The following is a 22,403-nucleotide window of genomic DNA, read 5'->3' on the forward strand; positions in this document are numbered from 1 at the left end:
CTGTAATTTTCGTTTGTGAATTTTCTGAATTGAATGGATACATGAGTAAAACAACAAATTATCAAAAATTAAATAATAAAGTATGCAAAATAATAAAGGTCACATTATCTTCTTAGATTATCCTTCAAATGCACCAAAAGAAAATTTAACATAGTATATATAATCTAACAAAAACTATCTATCTCTCCAAATCCTGCATGCAAATATAAAATCCCGTAAGTATCTATGCACATTCTGCATATTCTCTCATATCTCAGAAGTTATAAGTTTCTCCATACACTCCCTTGGTTCATTGCTTGTTCTGGCAACTATAACTAAAAGAATTCTCTTTACAAAAGAAACCAGTACATGAGTACATGTACATTTTTAACTACAATAGACTAGTTGTAGTTACAATATATCATATCACAATTCTGCATCATACAATACTAATTTGCACTTGCCAACACATTGTCTCGCCCTCTTAACTTTAATATCAAACAATTTTCATGTAACATGATATCTACAAGAGTTAAAAATATATTTAAACTAGAATAAAAGAATGATTCATACCGTGGCGATTCATACATATATTTAAACTAAACTACAGAACCATATGTTTCTCATTAATAAAATTACTTACCAATAACTTGTTACAAACATGGGTATGTAAAGAATTTCATATTTTGTTTCAATAAATATATAAAAGAATTGAAACAACAACAGTCATAGGACAAAAGAAATTTACCTACCAAGAACTAGTTACAAATATTGGTATGCAATTTGTATAAAGACGTCATAGTTTGTTTGCGAAAATCAGAATAAAACTGAAATAACAATGTGATAAAACGAAAGACCTTCAAATACTAAACAAAACTCATCAGAATCTGCTGTTGCTAATAGCTGTAAAAAGGAGATTATGAAGGGAAATTCTGCATGACTCGTTGATAAATGGATGGTGACGCTGAAGAACTGAGTGAAGCATTTGCATGATCTAGTGCTGGAATGCACGAGCCGTATATAGAATCATCCTTCTGTTCCTGTTTAGGCCTCAGGAATCCTGTGTCAATGTCCTTCACCTGCTGCCCGGAAAGGTAAGACTGAACATGATTCATTGGTTTTACACAGTTGAAGTTAAGTCCAGCAAGTGAAAAGTTTCCAGATGGAGGAAGATTCAAGGGTAGTGGCATTGGAAAATCAGGGAACATTGAGGCGATGGATCCAGCTTGAGGGGCGGCGCAACGATCAGGGTTCAATCCATAGGAGCCATAAGGCATGGTGTTGTTCAAGGAAGGATACTTCATTTGGCAAAGGGAAGAAGGTCCAAACTTCATATCAGTACCGAAACTTCCAACCAAACCAGGCCTCAGAAACTCGTGGCCAAAATCAGGTTTTCTGTCAAAATGATGTGCAAGAGTTTGATGAGTTTCTTGCTTTGGAATACTGGCGCTACCGGGTAGTGTAAGAGCCACATGCCCATTAGCACCACTCGGACCATCACTTGAGTTCATCTGATTGTTGGTTCTAGCAGTAGGCACTTCATGGTTGTGCTTTCCCTCATATGTAGTGATCACAAATTTTAGGTTGTGTGAAGCCCTTTCCACGTGTTTCCTCACCGTACATCCAGCACTTGTGCATTTGTAGTAGCTCCTGAAAGAGATTCATGAGAAAATGTTACATGCATAGTCCTAATGAGGAAAACCTTGGCGTGAATGAAGAATATAGAGAATGAATCAACGCAATCTTTAGTATAAACCATTGATACGCTTAGAACAAAACACCATTTCAAAATAAACAACGAGAAAGACAAAATAGAATAATAAACGCATAGAAATATATATCTATAAACAATATCAAACAAGCACGCTATCAACTTAAGAATGGAAACTGTCTACTAATAAAAAAGAGCAGCAAACAAGAAACAGAAAAATATCAGCATTCAACATTTAGAAAAAAGAATCTACCATAATCGAGTTATATATATATATATATATATATATATATATATCTTCTTAAATCTATTAAAACTCTACAAATAGTTGAAAACTTGAAACATCATTTGAGATCACAGTAGCCCAAAAATACAACAACAAAAACCTTATCCAACCTGGTGAAGTTGGCTGCATGGATTACACAATGTCATTTAAACACATGCAACCATTGGATACAATACCCCAAAACTATTTTATAATATTTTATTAAAGATAGAAACAATACATCAGATGTGTATTTCAATCAAGTGAGAACAAATATAAACAGGCCTGCAAGAACAGAAAGAAAGGCAAGAGCATACCTAGGATTTGGATTTCCTTTGACAACCTTCTGCCCATACTTACGCCAGCGATAACCATCATCAAGTATGTCCACGTCACTCTCAATTTGGACTACCACTCTTGGCTCACGAACAGCCCTAGGAGGTAAATTTGATTCAGCCGCATAGTTCTCTTTCTTCCTGCATAGCAAATTGATACAGAAACATTTTAGTTGTCTTTCCATTTGTTATGGCCAACATGAAGACACTATCGGATAGAGTATGAAACCTTCTTTTGGAATCTGATTCATCATTTTCAGCTTCGTCTTCAGCTGACACGATTGCTTGAGTGGCTCCATCTTCATCACCATCATGACTAGCAAGTGTAGAAGAAAGCTCAGGAGTGTCCTCTGATTCAAGCATAGAAAGAGATTTAGCTTTGTTAGTTGACATAGGATCTGAAAGCTCAGTCACAACAGAAGTTGATGATGTCCTTTCCTGACCATCAGCCTTCCAATCTAAACTGTTTTTTGCATCTTTTAATCCTGACTGAATATTTCTCCAGATGAATCCATTATCAACTTTAGCATAAGTACTGTCTTCACCCATATCTGAAACTTCATCAGTAGAAGGTGCTGATGCCCTATGACTAGGGTGTGGTTTTGCATGATTATGAGCACCCTTGTAGATAATTTCTGTTATTTGGCCATCATGTGATCTTTCCACCTTTTTCTTGACCTGACAATTAGGTTGTGTGCATTTATAATAGCTTCTGGGATACTCACTACCTTTTACCTGTTTTTGTCCATATTTCCTCCAATTGTAACCATCCTCTGAGGTCCTTACTACTCCTGTTGCATGAGATGTGTCTTTCTGATCTTCTGAAACAGGTTGCCCCCCAAAATCCTCACCATGGATGGCGTTTTTCGGCAGAGCACTTTCATCACTCACTTCCTCAGAGCCAGACATTTGCATGTCAACATTATTGGAATTAACAATGGCATCATTTACCATTTTCATATCATTGTATGAATGGACTTCACTATTTTTCATGGAACGACCTTTTGAAAAGTCTGCTGGGAATGAAAAATCTAATGGTGGCTGAACTTGAGCATGTAGTTGGCTCTCCCTATTTCCTCCCTTTACCGAGTGGAAATTACTAGAAACCTAATGAATTCAAGGTTACCAAATTACATTTAATGTTGGAACAAATATGACTCAGTTAAAATAGATTTCAAATATAAGATTATATCTGAGAAAAAATATAGATCATGGGATTTGTTTATAAATTAGACAAAAGCTGGGCTGCATATGTTTTTAAAATTTTGCTTAATTGTCACAACTGATCACTATTCTTCACATCAACCACTTAGAAAAAAGTGATTTTCATTCTTCAAGTCCATCACTGAGAAATGGAGGAATAGATATAAAAGTAATACACCACCAACAAAAATCAATAACACAACCCCAACTGCATTTTGGGTTGGTTAATAACAAAAAAAAAGGGTACCTGATTTCGAGAAGCAGAATAGTGAGAAGGCAAAGGATTAGGATCCAAATTGCCAAGGGACTTGAATTTGAATTTGAAGGAGGCAACATCGGAGACAGACGACATATCCGTACTTCCTTGTTCAACTGTGAGCATTGATCCTTCCTGGGTTAGAGGCGGCAGCATGAAGAAAGTGCCAGTAGTGGGAGACATGGCCTAAAACACATCAAAAGATTCAATTTTTATTCAAAATTCCAAAACAAGGACCAAATGGGTGATCATATTGGACCAAACTAAGATGTAATTCTATGATGTTATTATCCGATTAGAATTGAAATTTTAACCGAATAATCTATGTCTTCAATGCAATTCTTATTTCACAAGGAAAAACTCTAAAAAAAAGTAGATAAGAAACTGATCTAAGTTTTGTGAGATTAAATATATAGCGAAACCTGAGAATTTGGAAGCATGATTGGAGAGTCAAGTAAAGCAGTGGGGCTAATGCCAGGGGGAATGGTGAGACGAGGTGATCGTGCAGCAGGAGAAGGTGAAGGGGTTGTTGAAGTGGAAGTGCGGAACAGTGCTGTGTTGATTCTTGCAGCATTGGAATTGAAACCCCTTCTCTCAGCAATGCTTCTTTTTGGCGGAAAACCTCCTCCAAAGGTTTCTTCATCAGAATTGTTGCTGTTGTTAAGGTTGTCTTGTTCCATTTGAAAAGAAGAAGGGATCAGAATGATTTGGATTTGGAAATGGATAATGATTATGTCGTAAGGACGAGATTCGGTTCAGCTCCAGGACAGTGGAGCTGAAACCAATGTAAGTCAGGATTTAAAGTTCTTCCTGCAATGCAATCTTTGCTTCCCCACACACAACACACACAAGAAAAATGGGACCTCACCATTTCACAACATACTATATATTTATATATAACAACAATCAATCACATGTTCTTGTCCCTTGTGCCTAAAAGGAAGATTAAATAATAATTAACAAAAACAAAACTTACGAACTGTACCATGTTAGTGCCAATTTAGTGTATAAATACATGTATTGAAACTAGTTTTAAAAAATCATTAATTATTGAAATGAATTAAATTAAAGTTTTACTCTTTTAGTTTGTAGCATTTAAGGTTTCGAAACAAAAATTAAGAAAATTAATTAATAATTTAAATTTAATAAAATTAATATGCAATTCCATAAAAAAAATATTCCTTCATTTTATTTTATTTGAGGTTTTAACAAAGCTATCTTATTTTGATCGTTATTTTACGATATCAGTGAAACGTTATGTATTTTTTTCTTATTATATTTTAATTATTTATTATAGAGTGAGAAAATATTTTTATAAAAGTATAATATAAAAGATAATGATATATTAAGAAATTATATAATAATTTTTATAAAATTTAAAATATTAATTACATTCTTAATATTGTAAAAAAAAATCTTAAACTCAAACAAAATGAGACAAATAGAGTAATGTTTTATTATTATCGTAAAATGATAATCAAAATAAAACTTTTTTTCTTCTTTTTCTTAAAACATCGAATAAAATGAGACAGGAAGGCAATATAATTCAGTGTTAAATATGTACACTAATTTTACATTGCAATTTTAATTTTAATTGGGGTATAAGAAAAATTGCAAAGTTACTTTGCATGATATTATAAGGTAGGAGAATGAGACATGTTTTATAATTAGGATAATCCATCATAGTTTTGGTTTACAGCATTTGTTAATGGAGGTTATGGGCAATTAAGTAAAAGCATTAAGTTGAGAAGAGTGAGAGTAGTTACTACACGTAGAAGGTTATGTAACATAATGCAAACACTAGTTTCGGAATTAATGACATGTGAAAAATCCCAATTCACATAGAGCCACACACATTATTATTGTTACCTCAAAACAGCATTTTCAGTTCCTCAAATCTATCAGCACCCATTCTCGGATCTAAGTTCTTAGATTAGATATCAATCTCCTATTGTTTCCTATTTCATAACAAATTTTATTTTCTGTTATTATGAGTTGTGTCTTATCTCCTTCAATGTCTCACACACTCCCAACTCAAACTCACATGTTCATTTTATTATCACTGCCTCAACTTAATTACTTTTATTCTTATTTTATTTCATGCAAGAAACAAGAAATTCAATAGAGAATGGAAGGCTTTTATTCTTTGACTTTGACCGTCTTGAGAAAATGAGGAACCAAAACTAAAATGATTATGAAACAGTTAAAAACGCGTCTGTTTCAAAAATTAATATAGTAGGAAAACAAATAAGGAAAACATTTTTAAAAAATCATCAATAATGTTCATCCCGTATAAAATATAAATCATCATTACCAATCTATATATTCATATATTCTATATAAACAAAACTGAATTGACCAATATTAATGACATGTTAATTAATAGATATTTCAATATTTAATGACACTATAAAAAATAAAATATCCATTGAAATGGAAAGTCCCTATATAATTAAAATAAATTTAATTTAATTTAATTCATGATCTGAATATAAAATAATTAATGCCATGCATGAATGTTTTTACAATTTTAAAAAAATAAGTTTATTATATGTTAATTTTATCTTTTAATTAACAAGCTATTAATTAATTATTTTTAAGATTTTCCATCGGCATAAAATTTCATTTCATCTTTACTTAAATAAAAAAAATTATTTGCTTGTATTTTTTTAAATATAATTAATTAAATAAATTTATAGTAAAAATTAAATTATTAATAAATTTATATATATATATATATGCATTAGTGGATGAACATTTTTTAATATATTATTTTACGTTAGTTTTTTATTTTTTTTACTTTTTAAAATTGAATTTTAATTTATACCTATTATAAAGGAGATAGGTATGTAGTCACTTTTAGTCTCCACTTTTTAATGAATCATTATATCTCTTAAATATAAAAAAGAATTATATCCTCTCTAAATAATTACGCGCAACCTTATAATATTCTATCTATGTATAATTATTAAAAGTATGTAATGTCTCGATCCCTCTAGTAATAGTAAAACAAATCACTTTTCATGTGAATTAAAAAAAAAATTATTCGCTAATTTAAAATATGTTTGTTGACATATTTATTTAAAATTAAGTTTGTTATTATATTTATTCTCATTAAATTAAAATAGATTAATAAGTCAAGCTAAATTTTAAAAAAATCAAATCAATCCTATAAAAAAATATCCTACAATACATAATGAATAAGGTTTAATTCCTAAATTTATAAGAAAGATCAAACAAATATATTCAAAGTCTATGATTTGTTTGCATTCCTATCTCTCCCATTCTCATGAAATTTGTTGGTTAAATCCTTGTCCTCGCCTCATTCCCATTATATGAGTTTTTACTTTCTCGATTGATTTTTTTTTTTTTTGTGAGTACCTATAACTCCGTAAGATGCATATACATGATAAATTTTTATTTTATTAACTGAAATTTTTAATTAATAGATACTTTTTAATGTATAATTTATTCTGTAATTAAAATCTATGTAAGTAAATATTTTTATCATACAAATATCGTATTTTAAATTTAAGATTATATTTTAAATTTATGATAAATAATTTATAAAATATTGTATAATTATCAGTAACTTTTTGTATAAAATGTTGAAATTCAATTTAAAAATAAAAATGATAAATTGACAAAATTTGTAACGATCCGATATGGTCTCTACAGTTAACCGTTTGGCTACTAAGTGCTAGATGTGGAAAACATAAATGCATCTACCTAAGATTAATATACACACAATACTTGGATATACATGTCATCACACACACACACACACACACACACACACACACACACACATATATATATATATATATATATATATATATATATATATATACGTACACACATAGAGTAATCTAGTACTAAAAGTATGAAAATCGATTAAGCAACATCTATAAACCAAATACATAAGAGTAGTCCAAAAGTCCACACTGCCATCCTCCAGCATGGTTTCAACACAAACTCCATCCACAACCTATCTTTGTCTTGCTCACATACCAAGTATGATCATCGTAGTCTCAACTACGTGCAAGGGTAAGCTAGTGTTCAAAAAAAATTAACAAGCAATCAACTTTACAATATAAAAACTTTACTACATAACATCTCAAATTCACAACATTTCAACCAGAGGTGTCAAAAAGTGAGTCAACTTAGCTCACATGGGTTGGTGAGTTAAATGACCCAACCTGACTCATTTTTTGGTGAGTTTGAAAAATTCAACCCTGACTTGACTCACCACAGACTGGTGAGTTACATGAGTTTCTTTACCAAATTTTTTAAAATTAAAAGTTAAAAAAAAATTATGGGAGTGTATTGGATTTGGATTTCGAAAGACAATTTTAGCATGAAAAGGCCATGTGGATTTTAATGAATTTTAAAAATATTTGTAGGAGTATCACGACTTTTAGGATTTTTTTTAAAAGACTTCTAAAACTTGAATTTTAATCAATACTTTGTAATTCAGATTTTAGTGGATCTTGATGGATTTATATTATAAGATCTTATTTTATAAAATAAAGATTTATAATTTTTCCATCAAGAAATAAAGTTTATCATTAATTCAAATGCAAATACATAAGGAAATATCAATCAAAATTTAAAATGATAACGACATAAAACTTTTTTCCTAACCAAGCTCGGCCCAAACTTGTGGTGAGTTGGTTGACCCACTAGGTTGAACAATATAATTCATCAACAAGTCAACATAGCATTTGAATAGCATAATACATCAACATATCACATGCTCAACACTCCATTCAACTTGAACAACATAACAACATTGTACTCATCAACACAACAACATAGCATATGCCGAAATCCATTAAACAACTCAACAACATATGCAACTCAAAAGTCATAACAACTAAATGTGTCATTATGCATTTCAACTAAGAGATCTCCTACAATAAAGGTGACTAGTCTAATTGGCTTGACCCCACCGAATTAACAACACAATCTTTTTAATAGAACTAGATTAACAACCAATTTCGACCAATCTATAACAACATAACATTGATCACTTGTTATCAATATAGCTCTACTTGACCTTGAGGTCACTTATAGCCAGTATGTCTCGATCTTACCCACATACCACATCAATTAACGTTCTAAGAGAGACTTAACCATCCACTTCAAGAGCCAACTACTCAATAAGTATTTTCAATAAATTGGACTCTTAGAGCACCACAACACAATATTCTCACATTGAGATATTCAACTTCTAAAGCAACCTCTCCTCTAGTCCTGGGTCAATCAACAACATTCAACAACATGATTTAAGCATTCTTAACTCAACCACCTCAATGTTCAACAATTTAATCATATATACATTATCTTAGATCAATGCATAGAACCAACGTTATACATTTCACCATTTTCTCAAGAAAATAACACATTTTCATAAGGCAACTCACGTCTAGTGCCATTCTCCTTGCGCTTGACATCATTGAGCCAAAAAGCTCTCGAACTTGCTCACGGCAACCTACAACTAGCATGAATGAGAAAGAGCCTTTGCTGCAATCACACATAGCATGGCTAAACCCACATTCGACCCCCATTTTAAACAAAGAGTCTTTGTCTGACTAACGTTTGACATCACTCCATTGGCACCCAAAATCATTCAAGCAAAGAGTTTCTATCTTGGCCACTTGAGTGTCACTCAATCTTAGACCCAACGTCACTAAGTCAAAAACATTTCTCTCTCCTCATGCTCAACGCCATTCAACCCATGCCCGACATGACCAACGTAAGAGACTTTTCTCTTTCCCACACTTGACGCCACCAATCTTGTGTCTGACGTAATCAAAGTAGATAACTCCTTATTTAAGCTATGCTCGACACCTTGAAGGCACGTCCAATGCGATGGTGCTTTCTACACTTGGTAGAATCATGAAATTGTTCAATCCACTTGAAACTCAGAAGATTTCAAGCATGCAACACGTAACAACATATATAGGCACTTTAAATAACTTAAATCCAACATGCATCCACCAATATGATCAACACATTAGAGTTCACCTCAACATACCTCATGAACAACAAAACACTAATCTTAATATTAAATCCTCAAAATCAGCCAACATAACCATGATTTGTGAACATCAACCAACATGCAACTCAACCAATTTACAATTAAACAAGTTTTAACTTCTTTTACCTCAAAATCTCCATAATCAGAGGAAGAAGAAACCAAGCTTTGGGAACTCCACACTCACACCATGGAATTGAGATTCCAAGCTCTCCAAGCTTGAATCTCTACTCAACAGTTCTAATATAATCTTCTACAACTCTCGGAAGGTTAGAAAGAAGAATGAAGAAAATCTGAGTCCAGAGTTCCTCTCTCTAATTTCCCTCTAATTTGTTTTAAGAAATGAATTTATAAAACTCAAATTTTAAAAGAAACCTTATATAAATTCGCCACAACCCATTGATTCAAATAATTATTCTAATTTATATTTAATATAGTTATTGCAATTTATATTTTATGCGATGTTAAATATGATATATAATTTAATATGTCATATTATGTAGTATGTGTATATTATATTGTATAAATAGATATAATATTTTATGAAATTTATATAATATATAATGATATAATGTAAATGTTTAATTATCTTTTTAATTCTAATAATTAAATAAATTTTATCTTTTAGTTTTCCTTATTGATATTTTTTATTTAATCCCTATATGTACTATTTTTTTAGTCCTATAGTTGTATGATTTTTCTTTTTAATTTCTATAATTGCATAAAAAAATTGTAGTTCCTATAAAAATAAATGACAAACTAGAATAGAAGAAAAAAAATGTATCTATAAGAATAAAAATGGATGTTTTTAACTATGATATAAAATTTATAAAACTACATAGAAGAAGATGTAATTAAAACTAATATAATACGGATCCTCTAGAGTTCATAAATAAACTGCATGCGGTGCACAGTTTGAATCGTCTTGAATCCAACGGCTTTCGGTCTTTCATTATCGTCATGAGTTAAAGTTTGAATAAAAAGACAATATTAAATTTTTTTAAAAATTAGAAAATTAAATTTAAAACTTAAAATTAGAAAATTCAAATATAATAATTTAAATAAAATGAGGAAAAAAATAATTAACCTATATTATTCATATAATAGTTTTCTTCAACATTTTTTCTGTCTTTCTACAATTTATCTAATATGAAGAGGTTTCTATATCCATTTTTCAATAAAACTATAACGCTTTGTTGTTATAATAAAACTACATCAAGCTATCATCTAAACATAATTTCTAAAATTAAAAAAAAAATGAAAACAAAAATTAATTTCATTAAACAAAAATATATAACGAAATACCATTTTAACCTATAAAAAGCTCCTAAAAACGTTTTGTTTAAATATAGCTCCAAAAAAACAATTCCATTTGCATCAAGCTTTCTCACTTTAACAATTTTCCGACACATCAACAATTGAAACTTCAATATTAATTAGCAACCGAAAATTCAAAGTCAAATTCATTGCTGAATGATACCCGCTGCACCCTCCAATTTTCATGTCACAAGCCAACATATAATATATATATGTAATGCAATGTTTCTAGATACACTAACAGAAGTGTTGTGACATTATTGTGCAAAATGTTACTTTTTGAAACCATAATAACATGCAGTGGCAGATTACAAAAGATCACACACTTGCAAACAACCATAATAAAAAAACTTACTCAAGACCAATTTATCATCCCTCTAACCTATGCACACCGATTCAGAGTCCTCAACATCCTGTTCCACACTGGTAACATCTTCTTTAGTAGTCATGCTAATGCTGGATGCTGATGAACCAACAAAGGTTTCTGGAACACCCTCATGTTCCAGGGTGGGAGTTTTTCTCTTTCTTCTGCTTCTTCTCCATTTCCTCAACAACTCAGAAGCCTCACTTTCATCTCCTAATTCCCCGGCTTGTAATTCGTTATGTTCACTAGTGAATTGTCTCACTCTATGATCACTGAACAACTGTGGTATCCCTAGAAAAATGAGTGGCCTATAACAACATAGGAGAAGCATAAGTAGCCCAATGTAGACATACAAGGAGACCCAAACATAAAAGGTCCACTTCCAATTTCGGACCAACTCTTTAGTCCAAGGCAGATGGGACTTCATCACAACTTCAGCTTCATATAGCTGTGGAAGAGATGATGATCCTGCTCTTGGATGCAGAGTTACTTTAATAGCATGGCTTCTTCTATAGTCTTCTTTGTGCCTCAAGATTTCTACATTAATGTTCTGAGTCTCCCCTGAGATTCCCAGTACCAGAGGCACGCCCATCATAGCGGTTCGGGCTAGTCGAACCGGGGAGCTTCTATACCTCAACATGCATGGCTGGCTAGAATTTGATATCACTTTTCCATTCTCAGATAAGAGTTCTGCATTCAACTGCAAAATGTCTCTGATTAACTCTTGAAGAAACAGGTCCTAGATCAAATATATAATTCTTTCTACCAATCGAGTGTTTTTTTCCCCTTGTTGACACAATTTGAAGAAAAAAAAAATGGTAAATTACTCGTATCCTAAATGAATAATGGTAGAGCACACTGTGAGTCTGTGACACATAGAACTTAAGAAGTTTGTATCATATATAGTTGATATAATGACTGTAAAACTGAAGGAATTGTAGTGAAATTGCTAGTTATGGCATAGTCTAGAACGGAATATAACCAGCCAGTCAGCCAGATGCGATGAGTTTCCTAATATTTGTCCAAAACCATAAAATTATGTAAGAAAATAGTGCTAGGACTATCTATCAGAATTTTGCACTACGCAATTGATGACAACAGGTGTCAGGTAACGGTATGATTTCCTTTTGAAAAAAAGAAATATCAGAATTAAAATGAGAAGAGTTTTCTGCTATTGTTGTGGTATTATTTTTTAATTAAAGGGAGAAAACGGCAGTAAGGACACGAAGAAGCTTATTTCGTGAAAATTTTCAGAGACAAAGACATACCTGAAACACGCCAAGATCCCTATTGAAGTCAGATTCAGGCATCACTAGAACCAAAGAAGCGAAAAATGTGTGACCAAGTGGGACACTTATGTGCTTTTTCTTGAGTTGGCCCTTAAAGCTGGTAAATCCGTTGAACAAAAACACAGCTGTAGGGTGAGCTTCAGTGTAATCAAAATGCAGATTTTCCTTAACAGACACGGGTTCCTCCACCCAGAACCGAACCAAACCAACACCCACCACGGTAGCCAGAAATAGAACCAAAATCAGAAGCATGCACACATACGCAGCGGTCAGAAAGCTAAGTCCCAGTTTCTTCAGCAAGTGAGTGCTGCCATGAGTCATTTGAGAAGGAACACGTTGCACCGCTGATTCAGCATTGTCTCTGGTCTCCTCAGCTCGGTGGTAGGACTGTGGAGCCACTGGAAAAAGAGAGTGGATCGGGGAAAAGACAAAAGCCAGACCGTTGAAGAGCAAATCCGTTTGAAAAGATATCAGTTTTGCCATTGGTGTGGGCAAAATAAAACCTTCTTTTTGGCGTTCCTCCATGGAGAAGGAGTGGAGTGGAGTGCAGTTTCATAGAGAGATAAGGACTAGTTGGGAGGGAAGAATAGACATGAGAAGGAGCAGTATTGTTGCATAGTGATTAGAGTGGCAGCACACCACACGTGTCATCTGTATCAGAACAAAATGTGTCGTGGCATTCTGCATGGGCAGAAACATGTTGCATACTTACAAGATTTTCTGTTTTAATTCAGTAATAATTATGGGTCCCACTAAGTTGGCATTTCTCTTGGGCCTTTATGGTAGGCCCTTCATAAAACATCATTTGGAATCCAACGGTTGAATATATCATCAAATATTCAAGCCGCATGATGGGGTGGTATAATGCAAAAATTTCTACCCATGCAATTGAAGCACATTCATCCTACGTAGATCAATCCACCATGACTGCTACGAATGCCATTAGTTCAGGTTTTAGCAATGTCTTCATCTGATCAAAATAGTTTCATACTCCATGAGATTACATTAGCAAACACTAGACTCCCACATTTCACGTAGAGGTCAATCACAGCTGTTTCAACTTTCAAGAAACAGTTTTCAGAATTCAAAGCCATGAAAAAACAGTGCGGCCGTGCCTATTGAGAGATGCCATATTTAAACAAGCACAAACCATGGGACATGGCGTACAGAGGCATATCAGTCAAAGCATAAGCTTCAATCATGCATGCCCAACAAACCAAATCCTTATCAACAACTCCATTCCCCTCGTCTGCATACATCCTCATAGCAACTCCAGTCCAATTCCTTCGCTGTCCCACAAACAGTTTCATTTTCATTTTCATTTTATCTTTGTACACATCCATTGGCAGTCCTATCAGGTGCATTTCCATTTCTACGGTCCAAAATCTTTGTAAACAATGACAACCTATCACAAAAGAACCATTTTGATAGCAAGCACCGTTTATGGAGCTCTAAGAAACTATATTTTTCTCAGGCATTTGATCAAACACCTGACGAAGTGAGCTTGTTACATTGTGAAAGTGGAGAAATGTTGAGAACGGCATGGATCAGAACAGAATATTCTGGAAAGTGTTAAAAGTGGGTAATGAAGAGACGCCGTTGATTTTATTTGATGCTTTATCAACGCCTTATTCTTTTTCTTTTTCTTTTTTATATTGTAAAAAACCTTTCATCCGACCCAAACGCAGCTTTCATTTTGTTCAGGATGACTTTTTTAAAAGAGTACCTATCTAAACTAATTTCAGTTTGAGAAGACATTTAGTTTCCTTTACCATATTTAATATGATTGTGACACCTCTTACGAGATTAACCAATTGATCAACGATCACTAGTGCCATACAGTATAGTATTATAACATGCATGAACAGGTTAGGATTTAAACAACTGTACAAACTACAATGGATGGCAACCCTGTTTAAGGACCGCGCAGTGAATAAAAAATAGTTCAAATGTTCACAGGTTAGGAGTTATATCACTTCTTGTAAACCGTGCAGGTCGGGATGGTCGTGATGGTGTACCAAGTATAAATATTTAATGAGAATCGCTACATCCTCCGAAAATCGCACTCCGAATGATCCTCTGAAGTAATGCATGTGCGGACCATGGATGAGGAATAAGTTTGGAAAGATGGTAAATTTTAAAATGTTAACATGTTAAATTTTAATTGAGTCAGAAATATTTCGGCTATTAATTTCGGAGACATAAGCATTTCCCATACTTAATCTGCATAGAACATGACGAAATGATGCAAACATGCAAAGAGTCATAAGTCATAACTGACCTTGTCTAAGAAGTTACAGGTAGCATCACGTTGCCTCATATTCAACACCAAAGATAAATCTAAAAGCATGAGAAAAATTGGGGAGAAAATACATGAGTTTTAATGTCTACATTAGGTTAATGGCCCATTGGAATCCTTATGCTGCTCCAATTTGGAAACAAGAGATAAGGAGAAACGTGTTCTTCCAAAGTTATAGCACAAGATAATGGTCTTTCCTGCTTCTGGTCTCTAGACCGCAGCAACATTTTACAGCAAAATACAATAACATCGCTTGATCAAAATATAGATATGCATGCATATACTTTGCACTTATCTCTCCAAACTTAATAACAGAAAATCACTAACTTAATTATGTGGAAAAACAAGCTTTCGTGACAGCAATTCAAAACAGAGATAAAGTTGGTATGAAATGGACAGATAATCCAACCAACTTTCAATTATCAAGGGATTTTAACGTATTGATTTTGTGGAAGCCAGGAACGGGTCAAGAACACTAGTACCGGAAGCACTTACACAAGGACATGCAGCCCATAAATATAGTCCATACATGAAGTATTCATGAATTGAAATCAAACAGCCAGCTCGGTTCGAGAGATCAGAATTCCGTCAGTGTCTGCATAAAGCCATTCCCCATCAGAGATCCTTGTCCCAGCAATATTTATGGGAACATGTTTTTCTCCCATGCCTTTCTTATTGGCTTTCATGGGATGGGAAGCTAGAGCTCTCACCCCAATATCACAACCATTGATCTCATCCACATCTCTTATACATCCATTCACAATAATACCTGCCCATCCATTGTTTTGAGCTTGTACCACAGGGTTGCCACCCAATATAGCACAGCGTACACTCGCGCCTCCATCAACAACAAGCACTCTTCCATTTCCCTTCTCTTCAAGGAACTCACGAACCAAAACATTGTCTTCAAAGACCTTCAAGGTAACTATAGGTCCAGAAAAAACCTGTCGACGACCATAAATCTGAAAAATTGGCTGAAGGGCACGAAGCTCCCCACTCAAAATTAACTGTGGGTTCGCATCACACACTTCAGCAGTGGTGACCAAGGCCATTTACTTGAAAAACCTGGACAGGATAAAAATCACATGTTTAGACTAGTGCATAGCAAACGGAAACCAATCCTGGTTCAAGAATGAAATTGAATATGATATTTGCGTATCATGGGTGTAGCTCTACCCCTACACCTCCAATTGAAAAATGAAATTTGAATCCTTTTATGTTAGGAAGTAAGAACTAGAGTACTTTGACAACTTGACCAATTCTAAATCAACCATTGATGCATCCTTATTTCCTTAATTTATACATTTCCTCACTCTTAGAAGTGCCAAATTCTAAAAACTACACCTCCATCAAATTATAACAACCAACACGTCATTTAACAACAACTAAGAGAGAAACTTTTCACTATAGTCTCATTTTTTTATGGCTACGGCTAAGAAAAACAAATGTAAAAAGTTTTCACTGAAATACAAAATAATTATTATATAAAAACACAAGAAATATTTAAGAACGATTCTTTTTAAGTAATTAGAAGCATGTAACAGAATATATCAAATAGTAAATGCTATTAGAACATTTATTAAGCGGATCCTTTCTCAATTAAAGCAATGGAGAGAATAGGGAGTGATAGTGAGTGTTTATGGGCACTTGTTAATTAATCAAAAGATAGGTTTTAATTAGAAACCAAAATGGAGATACATTAATAATATAAATGTTACCAATAGTACATGCCGTAAAGAATTTTTACTTTGTCTTCCAGATCTAACTGTTTATACAAGATAAGTTTATTACTTTCCGATGCCTATCTTAAAAGTTAAAAGTGATATACCAATGATAATTTCTAATTGGTTGACAAATCAATATTTTCTAATGAGAAATGCTAAAAATACGCACTTAGACCCACTCTTTCAAACACACATTGTTTGATTAATTAAAATTAATCAAAAATCACAAAATTTTGGTGAGTCTTACACCTTATTCATTATTTAATGAATGTCTATAATGATTTTGTAGTTTTCAATAAAGCCTAACTAATAAGAGAGAGGGTGTTTTGAGAGCAATGTGTTGGTAGATAGTGTAAACTAATATTGCATAAAATTATAAAAATTAAACTCCTACTATAAAAACATTCTATTTTTATTCCATAACTAATCTTCAGTGCACTAGTTAGCATATTCTGAGAAAGAATAGGTAAAGGCACCAGGTAATTTGATTCTCAAAGGTGAGTGCATAGGTACATACATATCTACCAGCTAAGCTTGCATTTACACAGAAAAACCAGCAAAAGTCCGTGCTATCTAGTAATCGATGTCTCCGTGCTAATTACAGAGCTCGCGATCCATGATTAGCATCCTTTTATATGAGAAAACACCGAAACTAAAGTGGAAAAATCCATAAAGATATTAATCGACGGCCAAACAAGTAGCTAATATGAGCAAGCAAACCTAGAGCGAGAAAATCAAAGAGTTAATAAAGCGGAAAACTAGTCAATTAGCAATAATCCTAAATCAAACGAACAGAGTAGAATCAATGCGGTTAAGTGCTGAAGATCGCGCGGTTAATAAAAACAGAGAGCGAATCAAATCACAAGTGCAGAGGAAACGGAGAATGAATTAAAAGCGCGTAGACCTAAGCATCCTATTAAAAAGTTGTAAAAACAGAAAGAAACACGGATCAAGTAACTATTGGAATATTGATTATGAAGTATGAAGGAAGAATCGAAAATCACCGAAGCGATCCGGCGATTGAGATTGTAAGGGAAAACGAAGAAAAAAGAGGAACATACCGTTGGAGAAATAGATCTGCAATTAGAAAGAAGTGAGTGGGAAAAGAAGAAGAAGGAATTAAATGCGTTGAGGAACGAAAGAGAGCGAGAGAGAGAAAGATATTCTTTCCTTGGCCACTGCAAATGTATTTGATAGTTGATAGTGAGTGAAAATCACATTATCAACACAAATGCCTCTGACTTTAGAATCGGTCTCAGTCTTAAATATAAAAATAAATAAATATAATACTTCAATGTTTATTATTCTACTATATATTATTGTCTGATATTTTCATTTCTAACACTATTTCTTGACTTTTCCTTTTCTTTATTCCTTCTATTTATTATAAAAAGAATATTAAATAGATTATTTTTAAGTCAAATTTACGAAAAACTATTTAGCCTAAAAATGAACAAATATAATAAAATAACTGATGATGACCACATATTTCTCTTAAAAAGAACTTTTTTTTGTATATTATTGGTGTAAATATTTTAATATTATTAATTAATTTAAAATTATATAAAATATAAATTTTAAAATAGTTATTATAAAAAAATTATTATATATAATAATATGTAATTTGATGCTGTATATTTCTTATACGTAAATATATTTTCATTATTTAAACTAGTGATATCGTGGCACTTCGTGTCTCTGTTAAAAATAAAATAAAAATAAATAATAAATAATAAAAGTATATTAATTTAATTGGTATTGTGAATAATAAATTTGATTAAAAAATATTTTTTTAAAATTTTTTAAAATAAAAGGGTATAATGATAAAAAAAATGGAGACCAAGATGGTTACTGAAAAAGATATTCCCTTTATATATTAGTATAGATATAAATAATAAAAATATATTAATCTAATTAGTATTATGATTAATTTATTAATCTTAAATTTTTAAATTTGATTAAAAAATACTTTTTCTAATTTTTTAAAATAAAAGGATATAATGGTCTAAAAAAGTGGAGAGCAAGGTAGTTAATAAAAAGGATCTAGAGGAGCTGAGGCACTTCGTGGCTCTAATAATTACACACAAATAAATATTATAAATTATGAATAGTTATTTAAAAAAAATATAAGAAATTTTTTTTTTATACTCAAGAGACATAATTATCCACTAAAAAGTGGAGACCAAATGGATGGTTACCAATAATATATCTTCTTTATTATATATATATATATATATATATATATATATATATATATATATATTCTTTAATAAATAATTTTTTTTTTTGGCACAAATAAAGTATTGTCAATTTAGTAGTGAAGGAGTTTGAATAATATATGAGGTCATATTTTCTAATTTTATTATAAACAATTAGTGAACGATTGATTGAAATGAAAATAAACTTGTTTGCGTAATTTGTATCGATTCAACCGTTATTAACCCCTCTGGTAAAAATTTATTTGATATTTCATTGATTTTTATATTGACATTCATTAATATTTTAATATATAATTGATTATTTAAAAATTTAATGAATAAAATCATAATAATAATAATAATGTGTCAAAACAAGATCCTATTTCGATAAACGTCTCAGTGAGAAAAATAAGTAAAAACAAAATAAATAAATAAAATATAAGTTAAAATAAACTTTATGCACTTTAACCTGTGGAAAAGTTAGATAAAAATTTCTATAAAAGTTGAAATACATAAATTAATTTAAATTTGTGAGAAAAAAAAATAGTTTTCTTCTATAAGTATTTATTTGAAAATTTGTCTAAATATAACTTGATAGATATATAGATAATATGGCTTTAGAGAATTATATATAAGCATATCCTCTAACTCTTATCAAGTTAATAAATATTCTAAAAAAAATCAGTTAAATAAATAACCCCCTTTTATTGGTGTTAAACTAAAAGCAATGCAACATACTCTAATATTTTTTCTATAAATGATTTAAATTTGATAGAAAATATAAAATTTATGAATTTTTCTTTTTTTTCTTATTTAATGAGTGCTACGGGATAAATTTTAACTAATGACAATAAGTATGGTAAAAGAAGTATATCAAAAAAATACCTTGTTAGCATTCTCTTGTCAAAAATAATTTGAGTAATTATTGTATGCGCGCCAATGTAACACGTCACATTTGCACACAACCACTATAAAATTAACAACTCATTAAAATTTTAAAAGTTAATTAATTAAAAGCAATTCCGATTTCAAACTATTTTTCTCTCTCCCTCAACAATTACCCTCCAAAACAAAAGAGTGAGGAGCAACAAAGGATGTGTTCCTAGAGCCATGAAACAATAACGTCGGTGATGAGAATGGAGGAGGTAGAAGCGCATAGGGATTTGGAATCTTTTATCACATTGCCACTCTCAAAATTTTTATTCATCATATATATTGTCACCCCCAAGAAATTATTTAGGGAAATGCCACACAATTTTATACTCATGAGATGTAACATTGTGTGATTTAGGCATTTTAATTTAATTATTTATGTAATATATAATTAATTATTATTAGTTGTCAACATGTTGTCTTAGAACTCTTATGGTCAAAAAATTCTAAGGATTAAATTGTCTCTAAGGTAATTTTAGAGTGAGTTAAGTTGGTTATGTAAAAGGAATGATATATAAAATTTTTCTTAAGACATGAATCTTATAAGTTCAAGTTTTAAGAAAAGTTAGAGAAGTTAGAGAAAGTTTTCTGGAACCCTATTCTTTCTTCTCCCTTTTTTTCCACTAAAAACCATTTTTCACTCTTCACTACAGCTAAATCGAGGTAATGGAGTTGACAAAGCTTGTGAAGTTGAGAATCTTAGGTTGGAGTCATGTGATTTTTGTTCCTCTCTTCTCCTCTCGATTGATCAACTAGAGGTAAGGAAAATTTAATGTTTGAATCATTGTTGAATTTGGATGCTTAATTGATTGTTTACATTCATCACTTGTTGGCTGTGAGTGGATTATTGTTGAAAGATTGAGTTAAGTTGATGAAGATGTTTTGAAGTATAGTATGGTGATCTTGAATCTTAATGGATGCATGTTTTTTTACGATACAAATGAGTCCTACATGTTGCATAGATGTTGTATTTCTTGTTGCATGTTGGCTTTGGTAAGGTTTAAGTTGGATTTAGGCAATTTGAGTTTTTGTCAAGTGCAAAAATTGTCATTGTGTCAGGTGCTCCTTCATGGTGTCGGGTGCTCCCTCATGGTGTCGAGTGTGGCTTAAGGTCAAGGGTTCACGCTCTCATGACGTTGGACATAGAATTGGTATCACCGAGAGTGAAGAGAGAATTGTCTCTGTTTGAATTGATGTTAGGCGTCAAAGTAGTGACATCAAACGTGAGTCAAGTAGAGGCCCTCTACTTGATTGGGGTCAGGCATGGATTTTGCTATGTTAGCATAAGAGAGTGGAAGGCTCTCTACCTCATCCACACTGGGTGTGATTCGAGACAAGAAGCCCCATGTCTGAATGGTATCAAACACCTAAAGGATGACGTTGAGCATGAGTTGTATGACTTATATGAGATGTTTTGAGTTGTTTCTATTTGAAGGACAATGAATTAGTTATATGATGATATATGATGATGATTTAAGTTTCCTAATGTTATAAGTTACCTATTGTTGTAAGTTGTCTATTGTTGTAAGTTGTTTATACTCATTATATTTTGAGTTGATAGAGTGTTTAATGATGATTATGTTTGTATAGATTGCATAAATTGTAAGTTGATAGATGATGATGTTGTATAGTTGTATGATGTTATAGTTGATTAAGTTGTTAGGCATGTGGTAAAGATACATGTCTTAGTTAAGATACATAAAAACTAGAGAAGAATTAAAGTTGTTTTTGAAATTTTAAAATATCTCATTGTGTGGACATAAATTATGATGTTTCAAGAGCCCAAGTTAAGAATACTTTAGTAAATAAGTTGGCTTTTTAATGGGTAGTTGTTTTAAATTGTTCCCTCTAAATTTTATATAGAATCCGTATATGTTTTAAATTATTGAAGTACAAATTAAATTTAGAAATAAAAAAATAGAATACATGATATTTTTTATATTATTCAAACATAAACTACATTAAAATACACAATACAAAAAAATTGAGTAAAAATAAATTTATCAATCATTGCATTTGTATTGTTCTTTTTATTGTCACTAAAAATCAAAAGTGTATGAGAATTTATGTGATTTGAATTGTTAAAATTATCAAATAGTAACTGACCAATAGTGTCATGATCAAAAACATGAACAATATAACTAGTAGAATATAGCTTAAAATGTGTATACTCACTACAATTTTAAGTATATGTTTGGATACCAATTCTGATGTAAAATAAATAAATAAATAAAAGTTTGTGAGAGTAGCTCTTTTTTCAATCTTAGTTGAAATCAATTCAATTGATTTCTAAACATATCTCAAAGTGTTTGGCAACTAAATGAGAAATTTAAGTTATACGCAATTTTTTAATATAAAAAATTATAAATTTATTAAATACAGTAATTTATTTGTTGAAAGTGCCAACCTATTTTGTTTTTCATTATTCATGTTGATTTATTGGTGAAAATTGATTGGCTTGTGGAAGAAGTTTAGAAAAAAATTATGAAA

General features: G+C 31.6%; 3 protein-coding genes across 4 annotated transcripts; all 3 read right to left on the minus strand.

Annotated features, from left to right (window-relative positions):
* Positions 1 to 647: 647 nt before the first annotated feature.
* Positions 648 to 4,637, minus strand: LOC109801776 (putative WRKY transcription factor 20). Its single transcript, XM_083072999.1, has 5 exons — positions 4,172 to 4,637; positions 3,741 to 3,935; positions 2,520 to 3,397; positions 2,273 to 2,431; positions 648 to 1,629 (listed from the first exon to the last, which is right to left on the minus strand). Exons 1-5 carry the CDS (start codon positions 4,427 to 4,429, stop codon positions 897 to 899), a joined length of 2,223 nt encoding a protein of 740 aa, XP_082929125.1. The 5' UTR covers positions 4,430 to 4,637; the 3' UTR covers positions 648 to 896.
* Positions 4,638 to 11,285: 6,648 nt separating this feature from the next.
* Positions 11,286 to 13,444, minus strand: LOC109801840 (Putative adipose-regulatory protein (Seipin)). The gene is made up of 2 exons (XM_020362976.3): positions 12,739 to 13,444; positions 11,286 to 12,170 (listed from the first exon to the last, which is right to left on the minus strand). The coding sequence occupies exons 1-2, from the start codon at positions 13,282 to 13,284 to the stop codon at positions 11,484 to 11,486; spliced, it is 1,233 nt and encodes a 410-aa protein (XP_020218565.1). The 5' UTR covers positions 13,285 to 13,444; the 3' UTR covers positions 11,286 to 11,483.
* Positions 13,445 to 15,060: 1,616 nt separating this feature from the next.
* LOC109802950 (Ribonuclease E inhibitor RraA/Dimethylmenaquinone methyltransferase) lies at positions 15,061 to 18,018 on the minus strand. Of its 2 annotated transcripts, none has more exons than XM_020364378.3 (2): positions 17,844 to 18,018; positions 15,061 to 16,123 (listed from the first exon to the last, which is right to left on the minus strand). In XM_020364378.3, exon 2 carries the CDS (start codon positions 16,108 to 16,110, stop codon positions 15,610 to 15,612), a length of 501 nt encoding a protein of 166 aa, XP_020219967.1. In that variant the 5' UTR covers positions 16,111 to 16,123; positions 17,844 to 18,018; the 3' UTR covers positions 15,061 to 15,609. The 2 variants fall into 2 exon arrangements, with proteins under 2 accessions (XP_020219967.1, XP_082929126.1); XM_083073000.1 differs by lacking the exon at positions 17,844 to 18,018 and adding an exon at positions 17,300 to 17,722.
* Positions 18,019 to 22,403: the final 4,385 nt, after the last annotated feature.

The sequence above is a fragment of the Cajanus cajan genome, chromosome 4 (assembly GCF_000230855.2).
Source record: "Cajanus cajan strain Asha chromosome 4, NIPB_CcT2T_4, whole genome shotgun sequence".
Lineage (NCBI taxonomy): Eukaryota > Viridiplantae > Streptophyta > Magnoliopsida > Fabales > Fabaceae > Cajanus > Cajanus cajan.

Coding starts and splice junctions, on each gene's coding strand:
- LOC109801776 (XM_083072999.1), bottom strand. CDS start 4,429: ATGGAACAAGACAACCTTAACAACAGCAACAATTCTGATGAAGAAACC. Junction 3,936..4,171: donor TCATGCTTCCAAATTCTCAG/GTTTCGCTATAT, acceptor GATGTGTTTTAG/GCCATGTCTCCCACTACTGG. Junction 3,398..3,740: donor ATTCTGCTTCTCGAAATCAG/GTACCCTTTTTT, acceptor TGAATTCATTAG/GTTTCTAGTAATTTCCACTC.
- LOC109801840 (XM_020362976.3), bottom strand. CDS start 13,284: ATGGAGGAACGCCAAAAAGAAGGTTTTATTTTGCCCACACCAATGGCA. Junction 12,171..12,738: donor GGGATCTTGGCGTGTTTCAG/GTATGTCTTTGT, acceptor GACATTTTGCAG/TTGAATGCAGAACTCTTATC.
- LOC109802950 (XM_020364378.3), bottom strand. CDS start 16,110: ATGGCCTTGGTCACCACTGCTGAAGTGTGTGATGCGAACCCACAGTTA.